The sequence below is a fragment of the Sciurus carolinensis genome, chromosome 15, assembly GCF_902686445.1.
Source record: "Sciurus carolinensis chromosome 15, mSciCar1.2, whole genome shotgun sequence".
NCBI lineage: Eukaryota > Metazoa > Chordata > Mammalia > Rodentia > Sciuridae > Sciurus > Sciurus carolinensis.
Genome location: NC_062227.1, coordinates 53,914,388 through 53,938,525, shown reverse-complemented (window position 1 = coordinate 53,938,525; position 24,138 = coordinate 53,914,388). Strand labels below are relative to the sequence as shown.

Genomic DNA, 24,138 nt, shown 5'->3' with positions numbered 1-24,138 from the left:
CCAAATCACTGGGATTATAGGATTACAGGCCTTACCTGTGTTATTGAACATCTTATTTATTATCACTGATAGTGAAACAAGAAAAGGAAATGTGGACTCAATTTGTTAGCTGTCTTTCTTGTTAACTAATAGCAAGCATTTTCCTGATTTGCTGCAATGCCCTTAACTTATAACTTATACCACAGTCTTTGTAGAGATCTAGTGTGGGGTGGGGGATTCCATTAAAAGATACCAATTTTAGTCTGGGGTGAGCAGTGACTCAGGTTCAGACCTGTCCTGGTACAGTATAATTGCTCTTTAGATTTCAAATTTTTTCCTATTGTCATTTTTATAATGTCACTATTAGGGAATGTGATGATTAGAACTTTTGACTTCTGTATCCAGGACTCTGTTTTACTATTCTGCCTACGTTTTGGCTCATAGGTATTAAAAAATAAGTCAGGCTGGTATGTTTGTGATTATTTTTTCTCTTTAAAAGGGTACTCTTCATCTGAATCAAACAGTCCATGCGGAAGTGGCCTTAATGGTTCTCGAAGCTTATCAGAAGTACCTGGCACAGAAGCCATATGCTGGGCTTATTTCTGAAAGTATGAAGCAGGTATTTCTTCCTCTTTTGTATTGAAAACAAATTTTTGTTTACAAATGGACTGGGCACATGAAGCTACAGTATCCTTCCTTAGATTTTCTAAGAATGTGTTTGACAGTTTAAGATATAAACATTGACTTCTATGGTTAAAATCTTTACTTAAAAAGTAGCTACTTTATGATCATTTTGGTATTATAAGTTTAAGTTGAGCTGCAGTGATGTGCTAGTGCTGGCGCAGATGAACTGACTGTTACATTTTCAGAAACTTTGCAAGCTAGATTGTTGCTTTAGTCAGCTTTTTTTGCTGCTATGACCAAAAGACCTAACAAGAACACAGTTAAGAGGAGAGAAAATTTATTTGGGGGCTCGTGGTTTCAGAGGTCTTAGTCCACAGATGGCTGACTATTCCTGGGACTCAAGGTGAGGTTGAACATCATGGCAAAAGAATGTGGTGGAGGAAAACAGCTCAGGACATGACCATCAAGAAACAGGGAGCTCTGCTCAACAAGGACAAAAAGGACAAAATGTATACCCTAAAGGCACACCCCAGAGACCCAACTCCTTCAGCCACACCCTACCTGCCCACAGTTACCATCCAATTAATTCTATTCTGGGAATAACATACTGATTAGGTTAAGACTCATAACCCAAGTGGTTCACCTCTGTACCTTGCATTTTCTCACACCTGAGTGTTTGGGAATATGTCACCCATAACAATTGTTAACTGTTGGTAGCTTGAAATTGATGGTGGTTGAATTTTTATACCATTCAAATTGGCAAATTTTGTAAATGAGACCTTTCATTCTTAATATTAAACTTAAAAAAATGTTTTACCATCACACCATTTCATGAATATCAACTTTAATATCATTTCTCTTTTGCCTGAGCTTAGATCACATTCTCAAAATAACTAACAAGAAGGTACAAGTGGTCATTTGTGAGTAAGAAATTGCTTGAATGCATTACTTCAAACATTAATTTAAGGCCAGCAAGTAGTATATTCTTCTCTTTCAGAGTCACTCTTGTTCATAAAAGGGGACAAGTAGATGAGGTCACTGATTTAATTTCTGTGCAACTAATGTGGTTTAAAATAAATAATTGTTTTAGGTTTCATATTTGGCCAGTATTGTTCGATATGGAGAAACCCCTGAGACCTCATTTAACCAGTGGGCCTGGAATTTGATCTTGAGGTTAAAACTGCACAGAAATGACTATGGAATACAGCAGAATTGCCCAACTGTTCCCTTCTGCAGCATGGTGCCTGACATGACAGAGTCACCTGCATTTCATCCTCTCTTGAAGGCTGTGAAAGCTGGCATGCCCATTGGCTGTTATCTCGCCTTATCTATGACGGCTGTGGGCCACAGGTATGGTGTTGGGGTTGAACCTCTAGAGTTGCTTAACCTTATGGATGGGGGTTCCAGAATCTCATCTGTTACTTTTGAAGAGCTGAGGTCTCCATTAAATCTGTAGGGAGGTAATTAGAACTAAATAATAAGCCTGGATCAATGGTTTATTAAGGTGAAGTGCTTTCCAAATATACTCATGATCATTTACTCCCCCTAAATAAATAAATAAATATGCATGTACATATATGTGTGTGTATGTGCATGTATATACCCATACACACATATGTATACACACACATATATATATATTCACAAAATGTATTAGAACATATATTTGAAATAATTCCATAGAGCTTCCTTATAAAAGCTAGGGACTTTGTCTTGTTCATCTTTGTGCCTCTAGAAGTTGTACTTGATATTCAACAAATGCTTTTGGATTGATTGAATGTGGGAAGGAGCATCTGGTGTCTAAGTGGGGAGGGTGAGTGGAGGGGAAGAAAGGAAATACTCCTGGTTGAAGCCCATGATTCCTGTTGGAGAATAAAAGAGATCAGATGGCCAATAAAGTCAAATGTTGGGAAAGATTTGAAAGCTGGGTAAGAGAGGGTAGAACTGATGTTGAAAAGGATAGACTTATTTAGGCCTTTAGGAAGATATTCTTTATATTGTTTCTAGTAGGTCATATAATAAAGTTTCCTGAACCTCAGGTTCTTCATCTCTAAAATGGGAATAATAAAGATAACAGACTTTATGAGTCTTAAGTGAATTTTAACGCATATGTATGACATACTTGGAACAGTATCTGATATGTGAGTTCTTTGAAGACAGTCTTCTGAACTTGTTTTGTGATTTCTCTAATTGCTTGTATCCATTCTTGGACTATAGCTCTTTGATCCACTGCTCTGGGTTCTCTCCAAACATGCTGCTCTGTTCAGTGCTGATTACTGAATCCCGAATGGGAATGAGGATGAGAATAAGTGTTTCCTTTTGGGTCTCATTACACCATGGTCATCTGGAATGTAGATGTTCTAGAGTACACAAGTAACTTAAAATAATCTTATACATGAGCTTGGTTGGGGTTGGGGATGGAGTAGACAGGGACATAGCTGTACATGAATATAACATTACACAAATACAGAGAATAATAATCAGAAAGTCACCCAGCATCTTTCCCATACCAAAACATTGCTTTTGTTTATTTTTATACAGTATTTTTTCCTTTGAGCTTTTTTTTACAACTATGATATATTATAATTTTGTATCTTTTTCACTTTTAATATAGAATTTTCCTCATGTTATATGTAAATAACTATTGTTATTTGAAATGATTTTTTTTTCTTCTATATGTGTAACAATGTAACTAAACTGCAGAGTTAGGACAGTGGAGAAAAAAACCACTCACTTCTACCCCTCCAACACAGTGAACATTCTGATGTGACATCATCCCTGTGTTTTTTCTCTCTTTATCTAATTTCTTTACTACTAGTTGGAATTACAAGTATAAATTTTTATGGGCTTTTTCTTTTTTATTTTTTTTATTTTTTTTTATTTTTTTATTTTATTTTATTTTTTATTGTGAACAAATGGGATACATGTTCTTTCACTGTTTGTACATAGAGTAAAGGCATACCATTTGTGTAATCATACGTTTACATAGGGTGATGTTGGTTGATTCATTCTATTATTTTTTCCCCTTCCCCCCACCCCTCCCATCCCTCTTTTCCCTCTATACAGTCCTTCCTTCCCCCATTCTTGCCCCCCCAACATTCACTCTAACCCTAAAACTAACCCCTCCCACACCCCATTATGTATCATCATCCACTTATCAGCGAGATCATTCTTCCTTTGGTTTTTTGAGATTGGCTTATCTCACTTAGCATGATATTCTCCAATTTCGTCCATTTGCTTGTAAATGCCATAATTTTATCATTCTTTATGGCTGAGTAATATTCCATTGTATATATATGCCACAGTTTCTTTATCCATTCATCAACTGAAGGGCATCTAGGTTGGTTCCACAATCTGGCTATGGTGAATTGAGCAGCAATGAACATTGATGTGGCTGTATCTCTGTAGTATGCTGATTTTAAGTCCTTTGGGTATAGGCCAAGGAGTGGGATAGCTGGGTCAAATGGTAGTTCCATTCCAAGTTTTTTAAGGAATCTCCATACTGCCTTCCAGAGTGGTTGCACTAATTTGCAACCCCACCAGCAATGTATGAGTGTACCTTTTTCCCCACATCCTCGCCAACACCTGTTGTTGCTTGTGTTCTTGATAATCGCCATTCTGATTGGGGTGAGATGGAATCTTAGGGTGGTTTTGATTTGCATTTCTTTTATTACTAGAGATGTTGAACATTTTTCCATATGTTTGTTGATTGTTTGTAGGTCTTCTGTGAAGTGTCTGTTCATTTCCTTAGACCATTTGTCGATTGGATTATTTGTAGTCTTGGTGTTGAGTTTTTTGAGTTCTTTATAGATTCTGGAGATTAGTGCTCTATCTGAAGTATGATTGGCAAAGATTTTCTCCCACTCTGTAGGCTCTTTCTTCACATTGCTGATAGTTTCCTTTGCTGAGAGAAAGCTTTTTAGTTTGAATCTATCCCAGTTGTTGATTCTTACTTTTATTTCTTGTGCTATGGGAGTCCTGTTGAGAAAGTCTGGTCCTAAGCCGACATGTTGAAGATCTGGACCTACATTTTCTTCTATAAGATGCAGGGTCTCTGGTCTGATTCCGAGGTCCTTAATCCATTTTGAGTTTAGTTTTGTGCACGGTGAGAGATATGGGTTTATTTTCATTTTGTTGCATATGGATTTCCAATTTTCCCAGCACCATTTATTGAAGAGGCTATCTTTTCTCCATTGCATATTTTTGGCCCCTTTGTCTAGTATGAGGAAATTATATTTGTTTGGGTTTGTGTCCGTGTCTTCTATTCTGTACCATTGATCTACCTGTCTATTTTGGTACCAATACCATGCCGTTTTTGTTACTATTGCTTTGTAGTAAAGTTGAAGTTCAGGTATTGCAATACCCCCTGCTTCATTTTTCCTGCGAAGGATTGCTTTAGCAATTCTGGGTTTCTTATTCTTCCAGATGAATTTCATAATTGCTTGCTCTATTTCTGCAAGGTACATCATTGGGATTTTAATTGGAATTGCATTGAATCTGTATAGCACTTTTGGTAGTATGGCCATTTTGACAATATTAATTCTGCCTATCCAGGAACATGGGAGATCTTTCCATCTTCTAAGGTGTTCTTTAATTTCTTTCTTTAGTGTTCTGTAGTTCTCATTGTAGAGGTCTTTCACCTCTTTTGTGAGATTGATTCCCAAGTATTTTATTTTTTTTGAGGCTATTGTGAATGGAGTAGTTTTCCTAACTTCTCTTTCTGAAGATTCATCACTTATGTATAAAAATGCATTGGATTTATGAGCATTGATCTTGTATCCTGCTACTTTACTGAATTCACTTATGAGTTCTAAGAGTTTTCTGGTGGAATTTCCTCGTTCCTCTAAGTATATAATCATATCATCAGCAAATAGGGATAGTTTGAGTTCTTCTTTTCCAATTCGTATCCCTTTAATTTCTTTGGTCTGTCTAATTGCTCTGGCTAGAGTTTCAAGGACGATATTGAATAGGAGTGGTGAGAGAGGGCATCCCTGCCTTGTTCCAGTTTTTAGGGGGAATGCTTTCAGTTTTTCACCATTAAGAATAATATTAGCCATGGGCTTAGCATAGATGGCCTTTACAATGTTAAGGAACGTTCCCACTATCCCTATTTTTTCTAGTGTTTTGAGCATGAAGGGGTGCTGTATTTTATCAAATGCTTTTTCTGCATCTATTGAAATAATCATGTGATTCTTGACTTTAAGTCTGTTGATATGGTGAATTACATTTATTGATTTCCTGATGTTGAACCAACCTTGCATCCCTGGGATGAAACCCACTTGATCATGATGCACTATCTTTTTAATATATTTTTGTATGCGATTTGCTAAAATTTTGTTGAGAATTTTTGTGTCGATGTTCATTAAGGAAATTGGTCTGAAATTTTCTTTCCTCGATGTGTCTCTGTCTGGTTTAGGTATCAGGGTGATATTGGCTTCGTAGAATGAGTTTGGGAGGGTTCCCTCCTCTTCTATTTCATGGAATACTTTGAAAAGTATTGGAATGAGCTCTTCTTTAAAGGTTTTGTAGAACTCGGCTGAGAAACCATCAGGTCCTGGACTTTTCTTTGTTGGTAGGCTTTTGATGACTTCTTCTATTTCATTACTTGAAATTGGTCTATTTAAATTGTGCATGTCCTCCTCGTTTAGTTTAGGCAATTCATAGGTCTCTAGAAACTTGTTGATATCTTCGAAATTTTCTATTTTGTTGGAATATAGATTTTCAAAATAGCTTCTAATTATGTTTTGTATTTCAGTCGTGTCTGTTGTGATACTTCCTTGTTCATTCCGAATTTTGGTGATTTGGGTTTTCTCTCGTCTTCTCTTTGTTAGTGTGGCTAAAGGTTTATCAATTTTGTTTATTTTTTCGAAGAACCAACTATTTATTTTGTCAATTTTTTGTATTGTTTCTTTTGTTTCAATTTCGTTGATTTCAGCTCTGAGTTTAACTATTTCCTGTCTTCTACTACTTCTGGTGTTGGTCTGTTCTTCTTTTTCTAGGGCTTTGAGCTGTAGTGTTAGTTCATTTATTTTTTGAGTTTTACTTCTTTTATTAAATGCGCTCCATGAAATAAATCTTCCTCTAAGTACGGCTTTCATAGTGTCCCAGAGATTTTGATACGATGTTTCTTTGTTCTCGTTTACCTCTAAGAATTTTTTAATTTCCTTCCTAATATCTTCTGTTATCCATTCCTCATATAATAGCATATTGTTTAATCTCCAGGTGTTGGAGTAATTTCTGTTTTTTGCTCTTTCATTTATTTCTAGTTTCAATCCATTATGGTCTGATAAAATACAAGGAAGTGTCTCTATCTTCTTGTATTTGCTAACATTAGCTTTGTGGCATAATATATGGTCTATTTTAGAGAAGGATCCATGTGCTGCTGAGAAGAAAGTGTATTCACTCTTCGTTGGATGGTATATTCTATAAATGTCTGTTAAGTCTAAATTATTGATTGTGTTATTGAGATCTAAGGTTTCTTTATTCAATTTTTGTTTGGAAGATCTGTCCAGTGGAGAGAGAGGCGTGTTAAAATCACCTAGTATTATTGCATTGTGGTCTATTTGGTTTCTGAGATTGAGAAGGATTTGTTTGACATACATGGGTGAGCCACTGTTTGGGGCATAGATATTTATGATTGTTATGTCTTGCTGATTTATGGTTCCCTTAAGCATTATGAAATGTCCTTCTTTATCCCTTCTGATTAACTTTGGCTTGAAGTCCACTTTATCTGAAATGAGGATGGATACCCCAGCTTTTTTGCTGGGTCCATGTGCATGGTAAGTTTTTTCCCATCCTTTCACCTTTAGTCTTTGGGTATCTCTTTCTAAGAGATGAGTCTCTTGCAGGCAACATATTGTTGGATCTTTCTTTTTTATCCAATCTGCCAGTCTATGTCTTTTGATTGATGAATTCAGGCCGTTAATATTCAGGGTAATTATTGAGATATGATTTGTATTCCCGGTCATTTGACTCATTTTATTCATTTATTTGCTTATTTTTGACATGACTTGGTTCCTCTTTATTTGAGAGTTCCTTTAGGATATCTCCTCCCTTTGCTGATTTGCTTCTTTGTTTTTCATTTCTTCTTCATGGAATATTTTGCTGAGAATGTTCTGTAATGCTGGCTTTCTTTTTGTATATTCTTTTAGCTTTTGTTTATCATGGAAGGATTTTATTTCGTTGTCAAATCTGAAGGTAAGTTTTGCTGGGTATAAGATTCTTGGTTGGCATCCATTTTCTTTTAGGGCTTGAAAAATGTTATTCCAGGCCCTTCTAGCTTTTAGGGTCTGGATTGAAAAATCTGCTGATATCCGTATTGGCTTCCCCCTGAATGTAATTTGGTTCTTTTCTCTCACAGCCTTTAAGATTCTGTCTTTATTTTGTATGTTAGATATTTTCATTATAATGTGCCTTGGTGTGGGTCTGTTGTAATTTTGTGTATTTGGAGTCCTGTAAGCCTCTTGAACTTGATTTTCCATTTCGTTCTTCAGATTTGGGAAATTTTCTGAAATTATCTCCTTGAATAGGTTGTTCATTCCTTTGGTTTGTTTCTCTAAGCCTTCCTCAATCCCAATAATTCTCAAATTTGGCCTTTTCATGATATCCCATAGTTCTTGGAGATTCTGTTCATGATTTCTTACCATCTTCTCTGTTTGTTCGACTTTGTTTTCGAGGTTAAATATTTTGTCTTCAATATCTGAGGTTCTGTCTTCCAGGTGTTCTATCCTATTGGTTGTGCTTTCTATGGAGTTCTTAATTTGGTTTATTGTTTCCTTCATTTCAAGGATTTCTGTTTGGTTTTTTTTCAATATCTCTAACTCTTTATTGAAATGGTCTTTTGCTTCCTGTATTTGCTCTTTTAACTGTCTATTGGTGCGTTCATTCAATGCCTGCATTTGCTCTATCATTTCATCGTTTGCTTCCCTTATCATGTTGATTATGTACATTCTGAACTCCCTTTCTGACATTTCTTCTGCCATGCTGTCATTGGATTTTATTGATATAACATCCAGATTTGTTTGAGGCATTTTCTTCCCTTGTTTTCTCATATTGTTCAGGTATCAGTGGACTGCAGAGATGTTGCAGATTTCCTCTATTGACTTATAATGTCCCTGAAGATTGCTAGTGTATCCCCTCTTATCCTTCAGTAGCCTGAAGTCTTAGAGGAAGTTGATACTTCAGTGTTCCCCTAGGTAGCTGCCTCTCTAGGGGTGGTGGTCTTCAGTTGGGGTATATTCCCTGCTAGAGGGCAGAGGTGCCTCTACTTGTTGACCAATGGTCATCCAAAGGGGAGCTAGACTGCGGGCTAAGGCAATGCCTGTTTGGGCCTGTGTCTCTGGTTTTACTGTCTTTGTGGGAAAACCTCACTCGGCGGGGAAGACCCACCCGGTGGGGAGGTCTCACTAGTCCGTTCCCCTCCTAGAGGTTCTCCTCAGTCCACAACTACCGCCTGTGCAGGGCAGCCTTCCCAAGCAGCGTTTCCAGGGGCCTGGACCTACCTCCTGGGCTTGGGAGCCCTGCCCTTCGCAGATGAGTCTCCTTAGGTGGCCCCTCCTCAGAGAAGCTGCCCACAGTCCTGGAACCTTCGCTCCACCCCTCAGCTGGTCTCTGTGTAGCTCTTTCAAGAAAAGGTGCTTAGATCCCCGGCTCGGACCGTGCTTTGCACCTAATCACTTGGCTATGCGACCCCTCCTCTGAAGAGTCACTTGGAGCCTCGTACATATGCTCCAAGCCCCAGTGACCCGTCACTCGTCTCTTCCTCCAGGCAGGTGTTCTGTGTGGGCGCTTGGAGACCAAGCCACTCACTGCGCACCTCCACCTCCTCAGGACAGCCCCCTCCCTGTTGTTCAGGCAGTTGCTGAATCCAAATAGTTCGCCACCCAACTCTTTCTCTGGCAGCCCCCGGAGCCCTGGCAGATTGGTCCAAAAAACCAAAAAACCAAGCGGTGTGCTGCTCGGCCTCCTCTGCAAGGTCTCCCACTTTCCAAGCTCACTGTTCCAATGAGGGTAGGTGTGTCTTGCTGCCTGGGCAGGGCAGCCTTCCCAGGGGCCCAGACCTACCTCCTGGGCCTGGGAGCCTCACCCTTCGTAGACGAGTCTCCTTAGGTTGTCCCTTCTCAGAGACGCTGCCTGAAGTCCTGGAACCTTCACTTCGCCCCTCAGCTTGTCTCTGTGTAGTTCATTCAAGAAAAGGTGCCTAGGTCCCTGGACCGGACCTTGCTATGCACCTAATCGCCTGGCTATGCGACCCGCCCTCTGAGCAGTCACTTGGAGCCTCGTACATATGCTCCAAGCCCCAGTGACCCGTCGCTCGTCTCTTCCTCCAGGTGTGGGCGCTTGGAGACCAAGCCACTCACTGCGTACCTCCACCTCCTCTGGGCAGCCCCCTCCCCGTTGCTCAGGCGGTTGCTGGATCCAAACAACTCGCCGCCCCACTCTTTCTCTGGCAGCCGCTGGAGCCCTGGCAGATCGCTTCAAAACCAAGCGGTGTGTCGCGCAACCTCCTTTTCAAAGTTCCCCGCTTTCCGAGTTCACTGCTCCAGCGGGGGAGGTGTGACTTGCCGCCTGGGCAGGGCAGCCTTCGCAGGCAACGTTCCCAGGGGCCCGGACCTCCCTCCTGGGCTTGAGAGCCTCACCCTTCGCAGACGAGTCTCCTTAGGTTAGAGAATCTGCCCGCGGTCCTGGAAACTTCAATCCGCCATTTTTCGCTCCGCTTCGCTGTTCGTTTTTACCGTTTTTACCGCTCCGGCGGGGGAGGGGCGACCCGCCGAGTCACTGTACTTCACAAAGTTCTCTGCGTTCCAGGGCTACTGCCCCTTCGGGGACGCCTCCCCTATGGGAGAAACTCCCCGGGCGGCTTTGAGTTGGTCCCAAGTCACTATCTCCTCTTTTGAATCTTGAGTCCTGGAGCAACATGAAATGCAGCCGCCCTCTAGTCCGCCATCTTGAACCTCTGGGCTTTTTCCCTGTTATCATTATAGTGGAAATATTTTTCCATGTTGTCTTTGGCCACCATATGTATTATTTTTAAAAGTGACACAGTGAAATTCCCATCAAATTAATTTTTCTGAAATTTACTTAAGTCATTTCTATATATGAATTTTGTAGCTGTAAGTAAATAAGAAAAGTGAATCTTAACATGGATCGACTTCCACATTTTTTCCCTATATTTGAGTTTATTTCTTAAGTGCAGACAGAAAATTTTTATGACAAATTGGTTTTAGAAGCTGGGGGCAGTGATTCATGCCTGTAATCCTAGCTACTCCAGGGGCTGAGGCAGGAGGATCCTAGTTTGAGAGCAGCCCCAGCAACTTAGTGAGACATTGTCTTAAAAATAAAATGGCCTGGGGATGTATCTTAGTGGTACAGCGCCCCTGAGATCAATCCCCAGTATTAGGAGAAAATAAATGGTTTTAGGAGAAATTTGCCAGGTTATGCTGACAGATTGAACTCACTTTCAAATCTTCCCTTTGCTGTAGTAACTTGTGGGAAAAGCCAGACCAAGAACCCCATAGCTCTTATAAGAAGCCCTGTTTGAGAAACAAAACAAGCTCTCTGAACTGGGAATTTGCAAACCTGGGCTCTTATTTTGACCCTTCCCTAGTAAGTTATGCAAATTTGGGCACAATACTAATTATTTCTCATCTATAAAATAAAAATATTGATGAACTTTTAAGTTCCTTTGTACTTTCAGAGTTGTGAGTCTAGTATTTTCTTGTGAAGACTGAACATTAAAAAATATGTTGGAGACCTGAGGTACTCTACATAGTGTAGGCTGGTCACTCACTGGAAGAACAGAATTTAAGGAACCAGCTACTTTATATGCTCATTGCCTTTTGTTTCTTCATAGCATTGAGAAGTTCTGTGCTGAAGGGATCCCACTATTGGGAATTCTGGTCCAGTCGAGACATTTGAGAACAGTGGTCCACGTCCTAGATAAGATTCTGCCTTTGTTTTACCCTTGCCAGTATTACCTTCTGAAGAATGAACAGTAAGTATGTTCTGTCTGTGGCAGGAGATACTTTAGAAATGGCCCAGTGAGCAAAAATGGCTAAATCTTCTTATTTCCCAAGTAAAATAAAGAGAATGATATTTCAGCAATGTATTTTTTATGAGGCAGAAAACATCTGCATCCCAGTTTAGAATGCAGGTTGATGAACAATGATTCTAATAATGATTCCAGTTTTAGTATCACGAAAGGCATTTCCCTTCTCATTTAACTTGAACTGGCTTATTGAAACTTACTAGTATTTGAAAGAGCAGTTGTTTGCTTGAAACACTGGGAAATAGCACTCCTGACATTAAGCAATGGCTGTGTCATTGGAACAGTAACCAAACATGTTGTTTTTCATCATCTACGGTGTGCACAGTGCAGTGTTGTGAATGGGTAAGACCCATAGGAAGGGGGAAGAGGCCTGCCTGTTCAGGGAGTTGGGAGCTGAGCATCTGGCTGGGCCTCATGAAGAGTGCTGAAAGGGGAGGTGAGGCCTGATCTGGAGGACTCCATAGTGAGGACAGGTAGTACATCCAAGGGCACAAGGGGAACATTACAGGTTTTCTGTTGTGTATCTTTTCATTCAGTGTGTCTCAGACTTTCCCGGTGATGAGAGTCACCAGAAGGGGCTTATCAAATATGAATTTCCAGGTTCCTCCCTTGGAGATCTGATTTTAGTAAGAAAGGGTTAGGGCCTGGGCATCCTGGATGCTAGGGACGTTTGGGAATCCAAAAAACATCTTTTGTTTTTATTAGCAGAGACGGGAGTGTGGAGGAGCTAAGGTACTTGGGGTGTTTTCCTCTAGTGCTCTTTACCTTGCATGTCTTTGTGGGTCTTGGACCTGTTGGTTAAACTTCTAAAGGCAGACAGAATTCCTTTTAGCCATCTAATGTGAAAAGTTTATTCTTCTGAAATTCTTGAAGATTTATCAGAATCCATAATAGAGCTTTGGTCAAAAATTTAACATTCCTCTGTTTCCTCTTAAATAATTAACCTCTGGCAGTTCTGCCTACTCCTGATCAGAAAGTTCAGTGTGTGATCTTTGTGCTCTGCAGGTTTTTGTCACACCTCCTCCTCTTCCTCCACTTGGATAGTGGTGTACCTCAAGGTGTCACGCAGCAGGTCACTCACAAGGTGGCACAGCACCTCACAGGAGCCAGTCATGGGGACAATGTGAAGCTTCTCAACAGCATGATCCAGGTCAGGGCCCTTGCAAATCCCTAAATACATTTTCCCCCATCTTCCAACCCAAAGACTCTGGTGTGAGCACACTTACGATGTGGTCATTTTGAATCATTTGTACAGTGCTTTTGGCACTGAGAAGCCTAACAGAGTGGGGCTTTAATGGAGGTAGATAATGTTTTGTTTTTGTTTTAAAAATGGGAGACTGGTTATTGCCTTTCACGTCACCTGAGCCATTTCTGCACAGGCTCACATATCTGTAAGCACACAGCCCAATGAAGTGGGCCCTGTTGCCGTGTTGGAGTTCTGGGTTCAGGCTCTCATAAGCCAGCACCTGTGGTACCGAGAACAACCCATCCTCTTCCTCATGGACCACTTGTGTAAGACAGCCTTTCAGCTGATGCAGGAAGACTGTGTACAGAAGTTACTCTACCAGCAACATAAGGTAACCTGTTAGTTTATGTTTTCATCACTGGCTGGATAATAGCTTTCTAAAAGGTTCTCCTAAATGCACAGTTACTAGTATTACTCTGTGGCCACTGCTTTTTAAAGCTTTACCTCATGGGCGTTTCATCTTTCTACTCATAGTCTGCTAGCACAGATCCCTTGCAACTCAAAGGAAAGGAGGATGCCTGTATGCACCCCTGGGAGAGTTGGTGCAGCTGGGCTCATATTTGAAATCTGTGTTGTATCAGCATCTTCCATGGGACAATCACTAATACTCTTGAGAGAGTCAATGGTAAAGTTTTTAAAAATCCTCTTCTCTCTCTGTTCCACTGCTCCTTCCTGGTGTAGAATGCTTTAGGTTACCACTGTGACCGGAGTCTGCTCTCTTCTTTGGTGAGCTGGATCGTGGCAGGCAACATCACTCCATCTTTCGTAGAAGGCTTGGCCATGCCCACTCAGGTATGAAGTCCACTGAGAGGACCATTTGTGATCTTTGTGAACTTCAATATTGTTGCCATCCTTACTAATCACCTGCAGTGACTAGCATTTGTTTAGCCCTTAGTACATTCAAGTATGCTTTTTTACTTCATCGTCACCATAGCCCTCTGCTGAGGTGCCAAGCCCTGCCTATTTTACAGAGGTGTAACAGAGGTTGAGTCAGTGGCCTGACGGCTGAGAGGTTATGAGTGGGTGCTAGAATCAGATGGCCCAGATTTTGCTATTTGTTAGCTCTGTGAGTTGGGCAGATTGCTTACATCTCAGTCTTCACTTGTCAAATGAGAATATGATTACACTTTTAGGTAAAGCATTCAGAACCACGCCTAACACAGAGTTAAGTACTGGCACTTGTTATTGTCATCTTTGTTACTGGCAGCGTTATTTTCATCACTATTACCAGTTCTCAAACTGTTTATTAAATCATGTCATCCCAGTGACTTGTGAGGGTGAGGCAAGATTGTGAGTTTGAAACCAGCCTCAACAAATTAGCAAGGCAATTAGCAACTCAGTGAGACCCTGTCTCTAAATAAAAATGCAAAAAAGAGCTGGGGATGTGGCTCAGTGGTTAAGTGCGCCCCTGAAATCAATTCCCAGTACCAAAAAAAAAAAAAAAAAAAAAAAAAATTATGTCTCTCTTTCCTCATTTAAATCAGTAGTAATAGCCTTCAACCTTTCAGTCTTACTTCCTATTCTTCCTCATTCCTCTTATGATTGAACTGAAACCAGCTCCTTGCTGTTGCTTAGACCCATCCCTGCTTCCCCACCTCTGTGCCTCTGCCTTGCTTTCTCTCAGAGACCTGCCTTTCCCACCTGTCAGTGCAGAGCCTTCTCTGATCCAGTGCTTTGCCCCATGCAGTCCTCACCAGCACTCACGGTTTTGGTTACTTGTGTTATTCTCAACTACTCTAATAGATGGAAAACTTCTTAAGGACAAGCCCATGTCTGGCCTTCTTGTCACCCCTCATGAGCATAGAATGTCCAGAAATATCGTTAGATGGATGACCATCCTTCTGATACTAAAGTAGACTTTACAAATGAGTTTAACATTTTCCAGTTGTCTGTTTCTGTCTAATTCTATAAATGTGAGAGGAATATAGGTAGGTATTAAATACATGTTAATTTTACAAACTAAGTATTTGCTGACTGAGATTGATCATTGAAAAACATTTCTTTTTCCTGCAGTGCTGGGGATTGAACTCAGGCCTTCATGCATGTTAGGCAAGTGCTCAGTCATAGAGCTATACCCCCAGCCCTAGCAAAGATTTTAACTTGTAAGCTATCAGGATGTACTGTACTAGTTGGGTGAGTTGCTCATTTCCCTTCCCTTTCTCTGCTGTTGTCATAGGTCTGGTTTGCATGGACTGTGCTGAACATGGAATCCATCTTTGAAGAGGACTCCCAGCTCCGAAGAGTTGTTGAAGGGGAATTGGTTATAAACTCTGCTTTTACCCCTGACCAAGCTCTGAAGGTGCAAATAGTAGTTCTGCATTTGAGTGGTGGGGTGGCTTACATTGCAGTGCTGAGGGATTTGGGATTCGTCTTAGCATGTGAGCTTCTGTGTTTTCTTTTCTTGTGAATATTTGGAAAGCCCAAACACCAAACCAGTATTTAAAACACTTGTGTAATTGAAGTATATACTGGCTTCCCAAAGTTCACTTAGCAACTAGACTCATTATTCAATAACTGAGGGGCCCAAGTGAAGGGGTAATAACTGTTTTTTGAAGCACTTGTCTCCTAGGTGCATCAGAATCCTCTTGAGAACTTGTTAAAAATTAGATTCCTGACCCCAGCTTTTGAGAGTCTCAATCTTTGAATCTCGATTGTAACTAGGAATTTCTTTTTAAAAATTCTCTGATTCTTAGGCTCACTAATGTTTGAGAAAGACTGAAATAGGGCTTTGGATTTAAAGACAGTCTTTTATTTCTTTTTTCTTTTTTTGGTTCAAATTAATGGTTTTATTTACATTATTAACACTGAAGACTGTCCTTTTTAGATGCCATAGTATATACTTTGCTTTTGGGTTTCAGAGCCTGTCCAGGAATTCATCATTCTTAGAAGTCCTTTTAAAATCTAAATTTTCGAAAGATTGATAAAGTTTGACAGTGAGATTGACTTTTGATTTTCATATCATTCTACGGCCTTGCTCTATAACATTTTACATGCAAGAGAATTGCAGAAATGGAAGTTAGGTTAGACTAGATGACTCAGACCCATTTTAGTTCTAGGGTATGTGAAATGTCTTGACAGCAAAAAGCTGCCCTGTGTGCCTTGCTACCATAGAGGGTAATGTGGCAGTTAGTGGGTTAGAGAAGTGAGTTTTGTATGACTTCTTTTTCTTACTGAATCGAAAACGAAGTGTTTAGTGTTGCATTTGGGTCATTTAGAGTAAACGATCTGTTTCTCAGTTGCTAAAGCCCCTTCTCTCTTGTAGAAAGCCCAGACCCAGCTGAAGCTCCCTATCGTCCCGTCCCTGCAGAGGCTGCTGATTTATCGCTGGGCCCACCAGGCTCTGGTCACACCGTCTGATCACCCTCTTCTGCCGCTCATCTGGCAGAAGTTCTTCCTCCTGTATCTTCACCGCCCAGGACCACAATATGGGTATGGTACCCAGTGTTGTAGGAAGTTCCTGTGAGCCCCTTCCTGAGACTGTTCTTACACTGGAGTACGAGTCAGCATCATTCTTAGATTTCAAACTAGAAATCTCTTCCCCTCTCTGTTTAACATTTATTAGAATAGATCTTTTTTGAGTTTGGGGTATCTTGAAGTAACTTTGCTTTGCCATTTCTGTCCCACACCCTCACACTGTGCAAGGTTTAGCATAGAACCTCTGGAGATGGCAAAGGGAGAGAAACTGCCCCAACAGAGGCTGCATGTGTGACCACTGTGGGACTTGTGCAGGGGCACTCATGGTAAAGGTGCAGGTATGAGCAAAAGCCAGGCTGTGTCTGACAGTCCTTGGGTTTTGCTTGGGGGCATCCAGCAGTTGTACTGGATGGGAAGATTCCTTGGCCAGGTGGAACTGTCCACCATACTGATCATTGCTTTCTAGCTCCCACCTCAGTGCCCAGCTCCTCTTATTCCTTTCACGTCCTCTTTAAAATGTAAGCATGCTGATTCTTTGTTGCTTCTTATTTCTATGATTACAAGTTCTTCAGGAGCAGAGACTATCCTTAATCTGCTTCCTTCCTCTAAGTGTGGTGAAGCCTTGAGTTTTATAGCACTTATTATTATTATTATTAATTATTATTATTTTGGTTCAGGGATTGAACCCAGGGATGCTTAACCAATGAGACACATCCTCAACCCTTTTTATTTTGAGACAGGATCTTGCTAAGTTGCTTAGGGCCTTGCTAAGTTGCTGAGACTGGCCTCGAACTTGTAATCCTCCTGCCTCAGTCTCCTGAGTTGCTGGGATTATAAGTATGAACCACTATGCCCAGCTCCCCTGCCCTTTTTATTTTTTATTTTGAGACAGGTCTAGTAAGTTGCCCAGGCTGGCCTTGAACTTGTGATCCTCCTGTATCAGCAGTGTGCCATGCTGCTTTTATTTTTTTAATGGACCTTTTTTTGTTGATGGACCTTTATTTTTATTTTATTTATATGTGGTGCTGAGAATCAAACCCAGTGCCTCACACATGCTAGACGAGTGCTCTACCACTGAGCCACAACCCCAGCCCCTGCTTTTATTCTTTTTAGAACTACTTTCATGTATAGTCCCACCTTATCTCCAGGGGATATGTTCCAAAACCCCCAGTGGGTGCTTGAAGCCATGGATAGTACTAAACCATAGATATGCTGTTTTCCCTAGATACACACATACTTATTGTAAAGTTTAATTTATAAATTATGCATGGTAAATAAGAGATTAACATCACTAATAATGTAGTAGGACCATTATAACAATGTACTGAAATGAAATTTATTTTAAACTTAAGCATTTTTTATTTTAGAATTTTCCATTTAATATTTTTGGACCAGGCTAGATTGTGGGTAATTGAATCCACTGAAAGTGAAACCATGAATGAGGAAACACTACTGTACATATCTTGTGGAATTCTCCAAATATCTTTTGAAGTAGAAGTAATAGGGGTTGATTTAATGGTGTGTGGACCCAGCCATAGTAACTTGCCTTGTTAATTGCTGTTTTGTGCCACATAGAAAGAAGATCGTGTGCTGAAAGGTTATAGATCTGTGCTTTTATTTTTTAAGGTTACCCATAGATGGTTGTATCGGAAGAAGGTTTTTTCAGAGTCCTGCTCATATCAACTTGTTGAAAGACATGAAGAGGCGCCTGACTGAGGTGGCCGACTTCCACCATGCTGCGAGCAAGGCCCTCCGTGTTCCAGCAGAGGGCAGTGAAGGGCCACCAGAGAGCCAGGATGTCACCCCTGGTTACCTGACTTCTCCAGAACTGCACACAGAACTTGTGAGGTATGATGGCCGCTTAGCAGTTTCCCTTAGTTGTTGGCAGCGTAGGTACTGGGCTGGCGCAGTTAGCTATGGTCAGACTCTCCGTGTTACTCTACCCATCAGACTGAATGTGGAGGCGTTGATTTACATTTGCACATTGAAGTGTTTTTCCTTTGTGTTCCTCAAGAGAGAAGTGATTTAGCCACTTGGATGTAGCTGGAGTCTGAGTGATAATCAATGCCGACATTCTCTTCTTTTTCTCCCTTTTTTTTTTTTTTTTTTTGCCAGTTTTAAATATAGTTTTATTTAAGACATTGCATTTTCCACTTACAGCACAGTGTTTATAAAGTACAATATTACTTCCTTTCTCTTCTATTTCTTCATGTAAAAATAGAAATAAACCAAAAGAAACTGATCACAGAAGGCACACAACTATTAAAGCCTGCTAGAAGAGCTCTTCAAAAGAAACCAGTGACCACGGCAGTGCTGTATAAATGTGGCTCATAGAGTCGTCCTGCAGGATTCAGGGTTCCACCTGGAGTAGTGTTGGGGAGTCAAGTAATCTCCCTGAACTGTTTATCAAAACCAAAGGTTAAGAACTAGGAAGTAAATTTGGGTTTTCTTCACATTGTTCCTTCACCTTTCATCTGTAAATTTAATATAAACCAAATATTAATCTTATAAATAGGACTTAATAAAAATGACTCAATAATTAACTCTGACTACAAAATAGCTCGGTGAGGAAAGCCAACATTTTATCTAGCACCGAGGCCCCAGGGTGGCTTGACCTTAGGCCCTCAGGATTTGCTCTGAGCCTTCAAAATAATTTCTTCCCTTCCTTCGATAAAGGATAGCTAATTTTTTTTAAAACCAGGATTAATCAGTGAAAGGTTTTCTCTGACCATTTCAGTTCAACCAAGAAAGACTTTAATACTCCTTCTGCCTCTCTTAAATCCACCCACTGTGGTGTTTATAAAGTGGCCATCTGTCTCACTGAGTCAGAAACGAAGAGAGAACTACATATGTACTAACCTCTTCCCTTTGAGACCCTGACTTCCCTGTCCATGTTGCTCTTCTAGACACGCTGCCCCGGAGGTAAAGGAGGTAGCCTTCTACTTCACTGAGTGTGGCCATGTGCTGACTTCTGGTCATCTGTGTGTGCCAGCTACCTTTCTAGTTCTGTTGATGGAAACAGCTGCTCAGAATATCAGTGACCTTAGCTAGCGGACTTCGTGCCTTGTAAAAACAAAAAAAAATAAAGGAAACAGCATTATATTTTTAAAAAAGTTTTTATTGGAAAAGCAAGGTTTTTTTTTTTTTTTTTTTTTAAATAAAGCCTGGCTTTGTTTATTCCTTCTTAGTAGGAACAGGGTGCACACATGCAGTGAGTTTGATTTATGATTCTTCAAGTCAGGAGCTGGTCATGGAGCCTAGGGCTGGCAAGTTTTTCCAATGTAAAGGTTCTCTGAAAGAGAAAATTTGATCATTTGATTGTTATTTTTCTTTTCCAAACACTAGGGCTTACTGTGACTGAATTTGCCCAGGAAAGCAACACTGCAAATTCAGATCCTAGGGCTGTGGTATAATCATCTCCTTCAGTTACTTTTTTCTGTACACTGTGTTTAACCGTGTGTTAATGGAGCTCTCAGATCCTTTTCTTCAGACTTTTTGTGTTAGCAATTATTACATCAGATTTTAACACTCAGTGACAGTTCTCCACTGCTGGACCATGAGTTTTTTGGGAAGGGGTGGTGATTATGGGGCATATTTTCTGGATTGTGGGCTTTCTTTATCCTCATAGACGGTGCCAGAGGTCCTAGCAATGTAAGAAACTTAATCTGAACATTTAAAAATATTTTACATAACTATGTTTTTATCTTTTAGGCTCTTCAATGTATATATATTATGGCTAGAAGATGAAAATTTTCAAAAAGGAGATACCTATATTCCTTCTCTACCAAAGCATTATGATATTCACAGGCTAGCGAAAGTGATGCAGAATCAGCAGGTGAAACTATGGCATTGTCTTGTTGAGCATTTCTGAATGTCATTTGAACCAGTCATAGTTATAATCTAAGGGTAAAACCACTTATTGATATGGAAATGGGTGGCCATGGGAATGTTCATTGTTTCTGCAGTTTTTCTCAGTATATAAGTGATGTATTGAGAAGATATCCCTTTGGTCTCTGTCCCCACCATAACTTCACCTGGAAGCCTAAACTCATTTTAGAGCTTTCTACAACTTCTACATAGTCTTTCTTTGACTGTATTCTTTTTTATTTTAAATTGTCAGCAGCAGAACATTTTTAAGCAATCATCTCTACCATAAAAGAGTTCAGGGAAAGGTTTTTAAATTTTTATTTTGCAGTGCAGGATTGAGCCCAGGGCCTTGTGCATGCCAGGCAGCAAGTGTTCTACCATCAAGCTATATGCCCAGCCATAAGTGGAAAGAATTATAAGCACTCATAAATTACACAGGAGGTCCGTTGCAGGGAAGAGATGAGGAGCTCATCTTTGTCTTTGAAGAGGCTTACTTGTTGATGTCTCAGCTCTAGTGACCCTTCTAGAACCATTCAATTCTAGTCTCTCTGTGTCCTAAGCTGTTTTCTTTCTGGCAGCCAAAGATGTCTTTGATCCTTTTTCAGAACCAAACTTCTAATCTCTGTTTTCTTGAAGCTTCTGTGACTAGCTTGTGGTAGGACTGAGGTTGGGAAAGACATGTCTCTCCTGTTCTGGATCCTTTCTTCTAGGGCCTGAACTGTATTGGGCATTGACCCCAATACCAGGATGGGATTGAGAGGCTTGCCTTTGGATCCTTAAACCTACCTATTTCCACATAATGTGTAGTACTTCCTCTCCAGGAGGTTATGCTGTTTTCTTTTCCCTTCCCTTTCTCCCATGAATACTTACTGAGTGCCTTCTAAATTCTAGGTGTCTAATACCAAAAATACAAAACGAGATATAATATAGTCCCTGCCTTCAAGGAGCTTCTTGTCAAATGAGGGGACTAAACATTTATTGCACATGTGATCAAGACTGGGTGCAGAATGCAGGGTGCTGTGGGAGAATAGAGGGGCTGCAGTGGGGGTGACCTATGAACTGATCCCTGGGGACAGATGAGTCTCTCACAGGCTAGGCAAGTACTGTCCTGCTGAGCCACTTCAGCAGCCCTCTTCCGAAGTCTTTATTTTGAAAGCTATTGAAATAGCATCAGTGATTAAATGAATGAATTAAAAATATATTGAGGAAACAATCAGTAGGATTTTATGATTGGTTAATTATACAAAAACTCCCAAATTTCTAACTTGGGCAGTTAGAAATGCTATTTACCAAGATAGGGAATGTTGTAAGAGGAAGTGCCTGCAGGTTTCAGAGAGAGCTTCTTATCAAGCTCTATTATCAAGCACATGGCCTGGAGGGGAGGTGCAGGTCTGGAATTCAGGAATGAGGCTGGGCGGGAAGAGTGGGTTTAAGAGTGATAAAATGTTCAGATTAAGCAGAGGACTAAAGGTTGAATTCTGAGAAATAACATGTAGGGCCCAGAGAAATAAGACTGGGGATAGAGGAGCAGAGAAATAGGAAAAGGAAGTGTGAGATCCTGGTGACCTGAAATCCTTTTAGTGCTGTTCCATGCCCATCTCTTCTTTATATTCCACATTCTAAGTCCTTATCCAAACCTTTGCACATAATAGGTACTTGATCAGTACTTAGATACTTGTTTTTAAAAATTTACCATAGCTTTCTTGGTTCTCGCCCATTTATCCCGGTTCCTTAGCATTGCAATCAATTGCTTTTTTCTTTTCTAAGTTTTTGCTTACCATTTAATATGTAACTCCCTTTTTAAAAAAATCTATAATTAAAACTCCAGTTTTGTCTTTTGCTTACCCATCATCAACTCCCAGTGTTTGCTTTAATCTGTCAGCCGCTGTTAGTAATTATTGAGTGCAGAGATGGACAGGGTGACCTGGCAACACCATGGAGAGGGAACTCATGCCTACATAGCAGGAGTCAGGTACAGACAGGACTCAGGATTGGGCGCAGGAGTACTTTGGAGCTACTTCTCTGATCGCCCTATGCTTAGTTTAGAAATGATTTAGTATTTGGTAACAGCTGCCTTTTGAGAAGCCAGTACATTTTTAGGTTTAGAGGAGTCCTTGGGACTTTGGAACACTTATAATTTAGAAAAAAAAAAAAAAGAAATCATTGTCTACAAAACCATAGTCCATGTTTGATTATTTGCCATAATATTTGAAGTGTACTCTTAGTGTATATTAATGTCTGACATATTTTGTTGTTGTTCAAGGTAGCCCACCATTCTAATATATGGTGATCCCCAAAATTCAGTTCAGAATATGCAAGATAGTTCACTGGAACATGGGAAGAACATACTAGAATCTGTTCTTTTTCTCTTTTTAGTTACTATTTCTTCTTTTGTTATGAATAAATTCTGCCATCTAGAAAAATAGAATAATGTAATAGATGTGCCTTTTCCTCTTCCCTTCATGTACCATGTGTCTAGTTTTATCTATAGCCCATCTACTGTCTCTACCATATTATCTTGGAGGTAAACTTAAGAGTTCATTTAATACATAAAGGTTTTTTAAAAGATAGGATAAAATAACCCATTAGCATTTACATCTAGAAAAATATTAATAATTTCTTGATATCAAGTATCTAGTCAGTGCTCAAATTTTTTATTATCTTAAATGTGAAAAAAATTTTAATATTTATTTTTTGGTACTGGGGGTTGATTCCACTGGCATTGTCACCAAGCTATATCCCTGGTTGTCTTTGTTTATTTACTTATTTATTTATTTTTTTCCTGTGGTACTGGAGATTGAACCAGGGGCATTGTATCACTGAGCCACACCCTCAGCCCTGTGTTTTTATTGTTTATTTTGAGACAGGGTCTTGCTAAGTTGCCAAGGTTCACCTTGAACTTGCAATCCTCCTGTCTCAGCCTCTTGAGTCATTGGGATTGCAGTCATGCACTATCTCCCTTGGCAGAAGTTATTTTTTTAATCATGGTACAGTTAGAAAAAAAAAAAATTGCAACTGTTGCTAACATTGTTGGTGACCATTTAAAATGCAGTCCATCCTAATGCTAGAGAACTTGAAGTTGACCATCTCATATTGAAACTTACTAGTTCATTTTATAGTTAAATGTATAGTTCTATATATGAATAGTAATTGGCCTGTCAGAGTTCAGGTACTATGGTTTCATTCCAGGATCTGTGGATGGAGTATTTGAACATGGAACGTATCTATCACGAGTTCCAGGAAACTCTTGGTGTGTGGATGCAGGCCAAGCTTGAATCCCATTCCATACCCTGCAGCTTGTCAGTGCAGCTGGACTTCACTGATCCTTTGTTGGGTGAGTCACATTATCATCAGCCCCTTCAAATGACTGACTGACTGAATGATTGAATCAGAGTCATTGAGGATTACCTTTTCCATGCTTTTATCTGTCTGCTGAGAATTGCTTTTGAGTTCAGTGTTAACTTACTTACCACTTAGCACTAGGTTAGGCTGTGAATTAGAATCCAAACCAGAAATGACTTAACTCTCTTTTGTGTAGAGATTGACTTTTCTCTTACATAGAAGAAGTTTGGGGGCAGGCAGTTGAGAGCAGCAGGGTGGGCTCATGACCCCTGCAAGCCTTCAAGGATCTCCTTCCTTCTTCATTCCTGTCACCTGTTCTCACAGGTGCCATCCCCTTCCAGTTCAAGATGGCTGTTTATGCTTAACTGTCCCCTTTGCATTCACATGCCAATCAGCAGGAGGAGAATCTCTCTGAAAGAACTCTTTCAGAAGCTGTTCACAGACTTTCCAGTAACATCTCATTGCCCCAAACTGAGATACAGGGCTGCACCTAGCTGGAAAGGAGACCAGGATGCTCATGATTCATTTCTTTTACGATGCTTTAAAAAGAAATTTCAATTTACTTAGGAAACTGTGTAAAGTGCAACTTCAAATGTAATTATTCTCTGTTTACAGTTTT

General features: G+C 40.1%; 1 protein-coding gene across 2 annotated transcripts in view; it reads left to right on the top strand.

Annotated features, from left to right (window-relative positions):
- The window catches only part of Epg5 (ectopic P-granules 5 autophagy tethering factor), a 104,825-nt gene that overhangs the window by 39,594 nt on the left and 41,093 nt on the right, over nt 1–24,138 (top strand). For both annotated transcript variants that reach the window (XM_047526427.1, XM_047526428.1), the window contains exons 15-25: nt 479–598; nt 1,694–1,953; nt 11,456–11,596; nt 12,656–12,800; nt 13,030–13,227; nt 13,578–13,688; nt 15,073–15,195; nt 16,159–16,325; nt 17,937–18,158; nt 20,022–20,145; nt 23,367–23,511. In XM_047526427.1, coding sequence (XP_047382383.1) covers nt 479–598; nt 1,694–1,953; nt 11,456–11,596; nt 12,656–12,800; nt 13,030–13,227; nt 13,578–13,688; nt 15,073–15,195; nt 16,159–16,325; nt 17,937–18,158; nt 20,022–20,145; nt 23,367–23,511 — 1,756 coding nt within the window. The remainder of the gene's footprint in view (nt 1–478; nt 599–1,693; nt 1,954–11,455; nt 11,597–12,655; nt 12,801–13,029; nt 13,228–13,577; nt 13,689–15,072; nt 15,196–16,158; nt 16,326–17,936; nt 18,159–20,021; nt 20,146–23,366; nt 23,512–24,138) is intronic.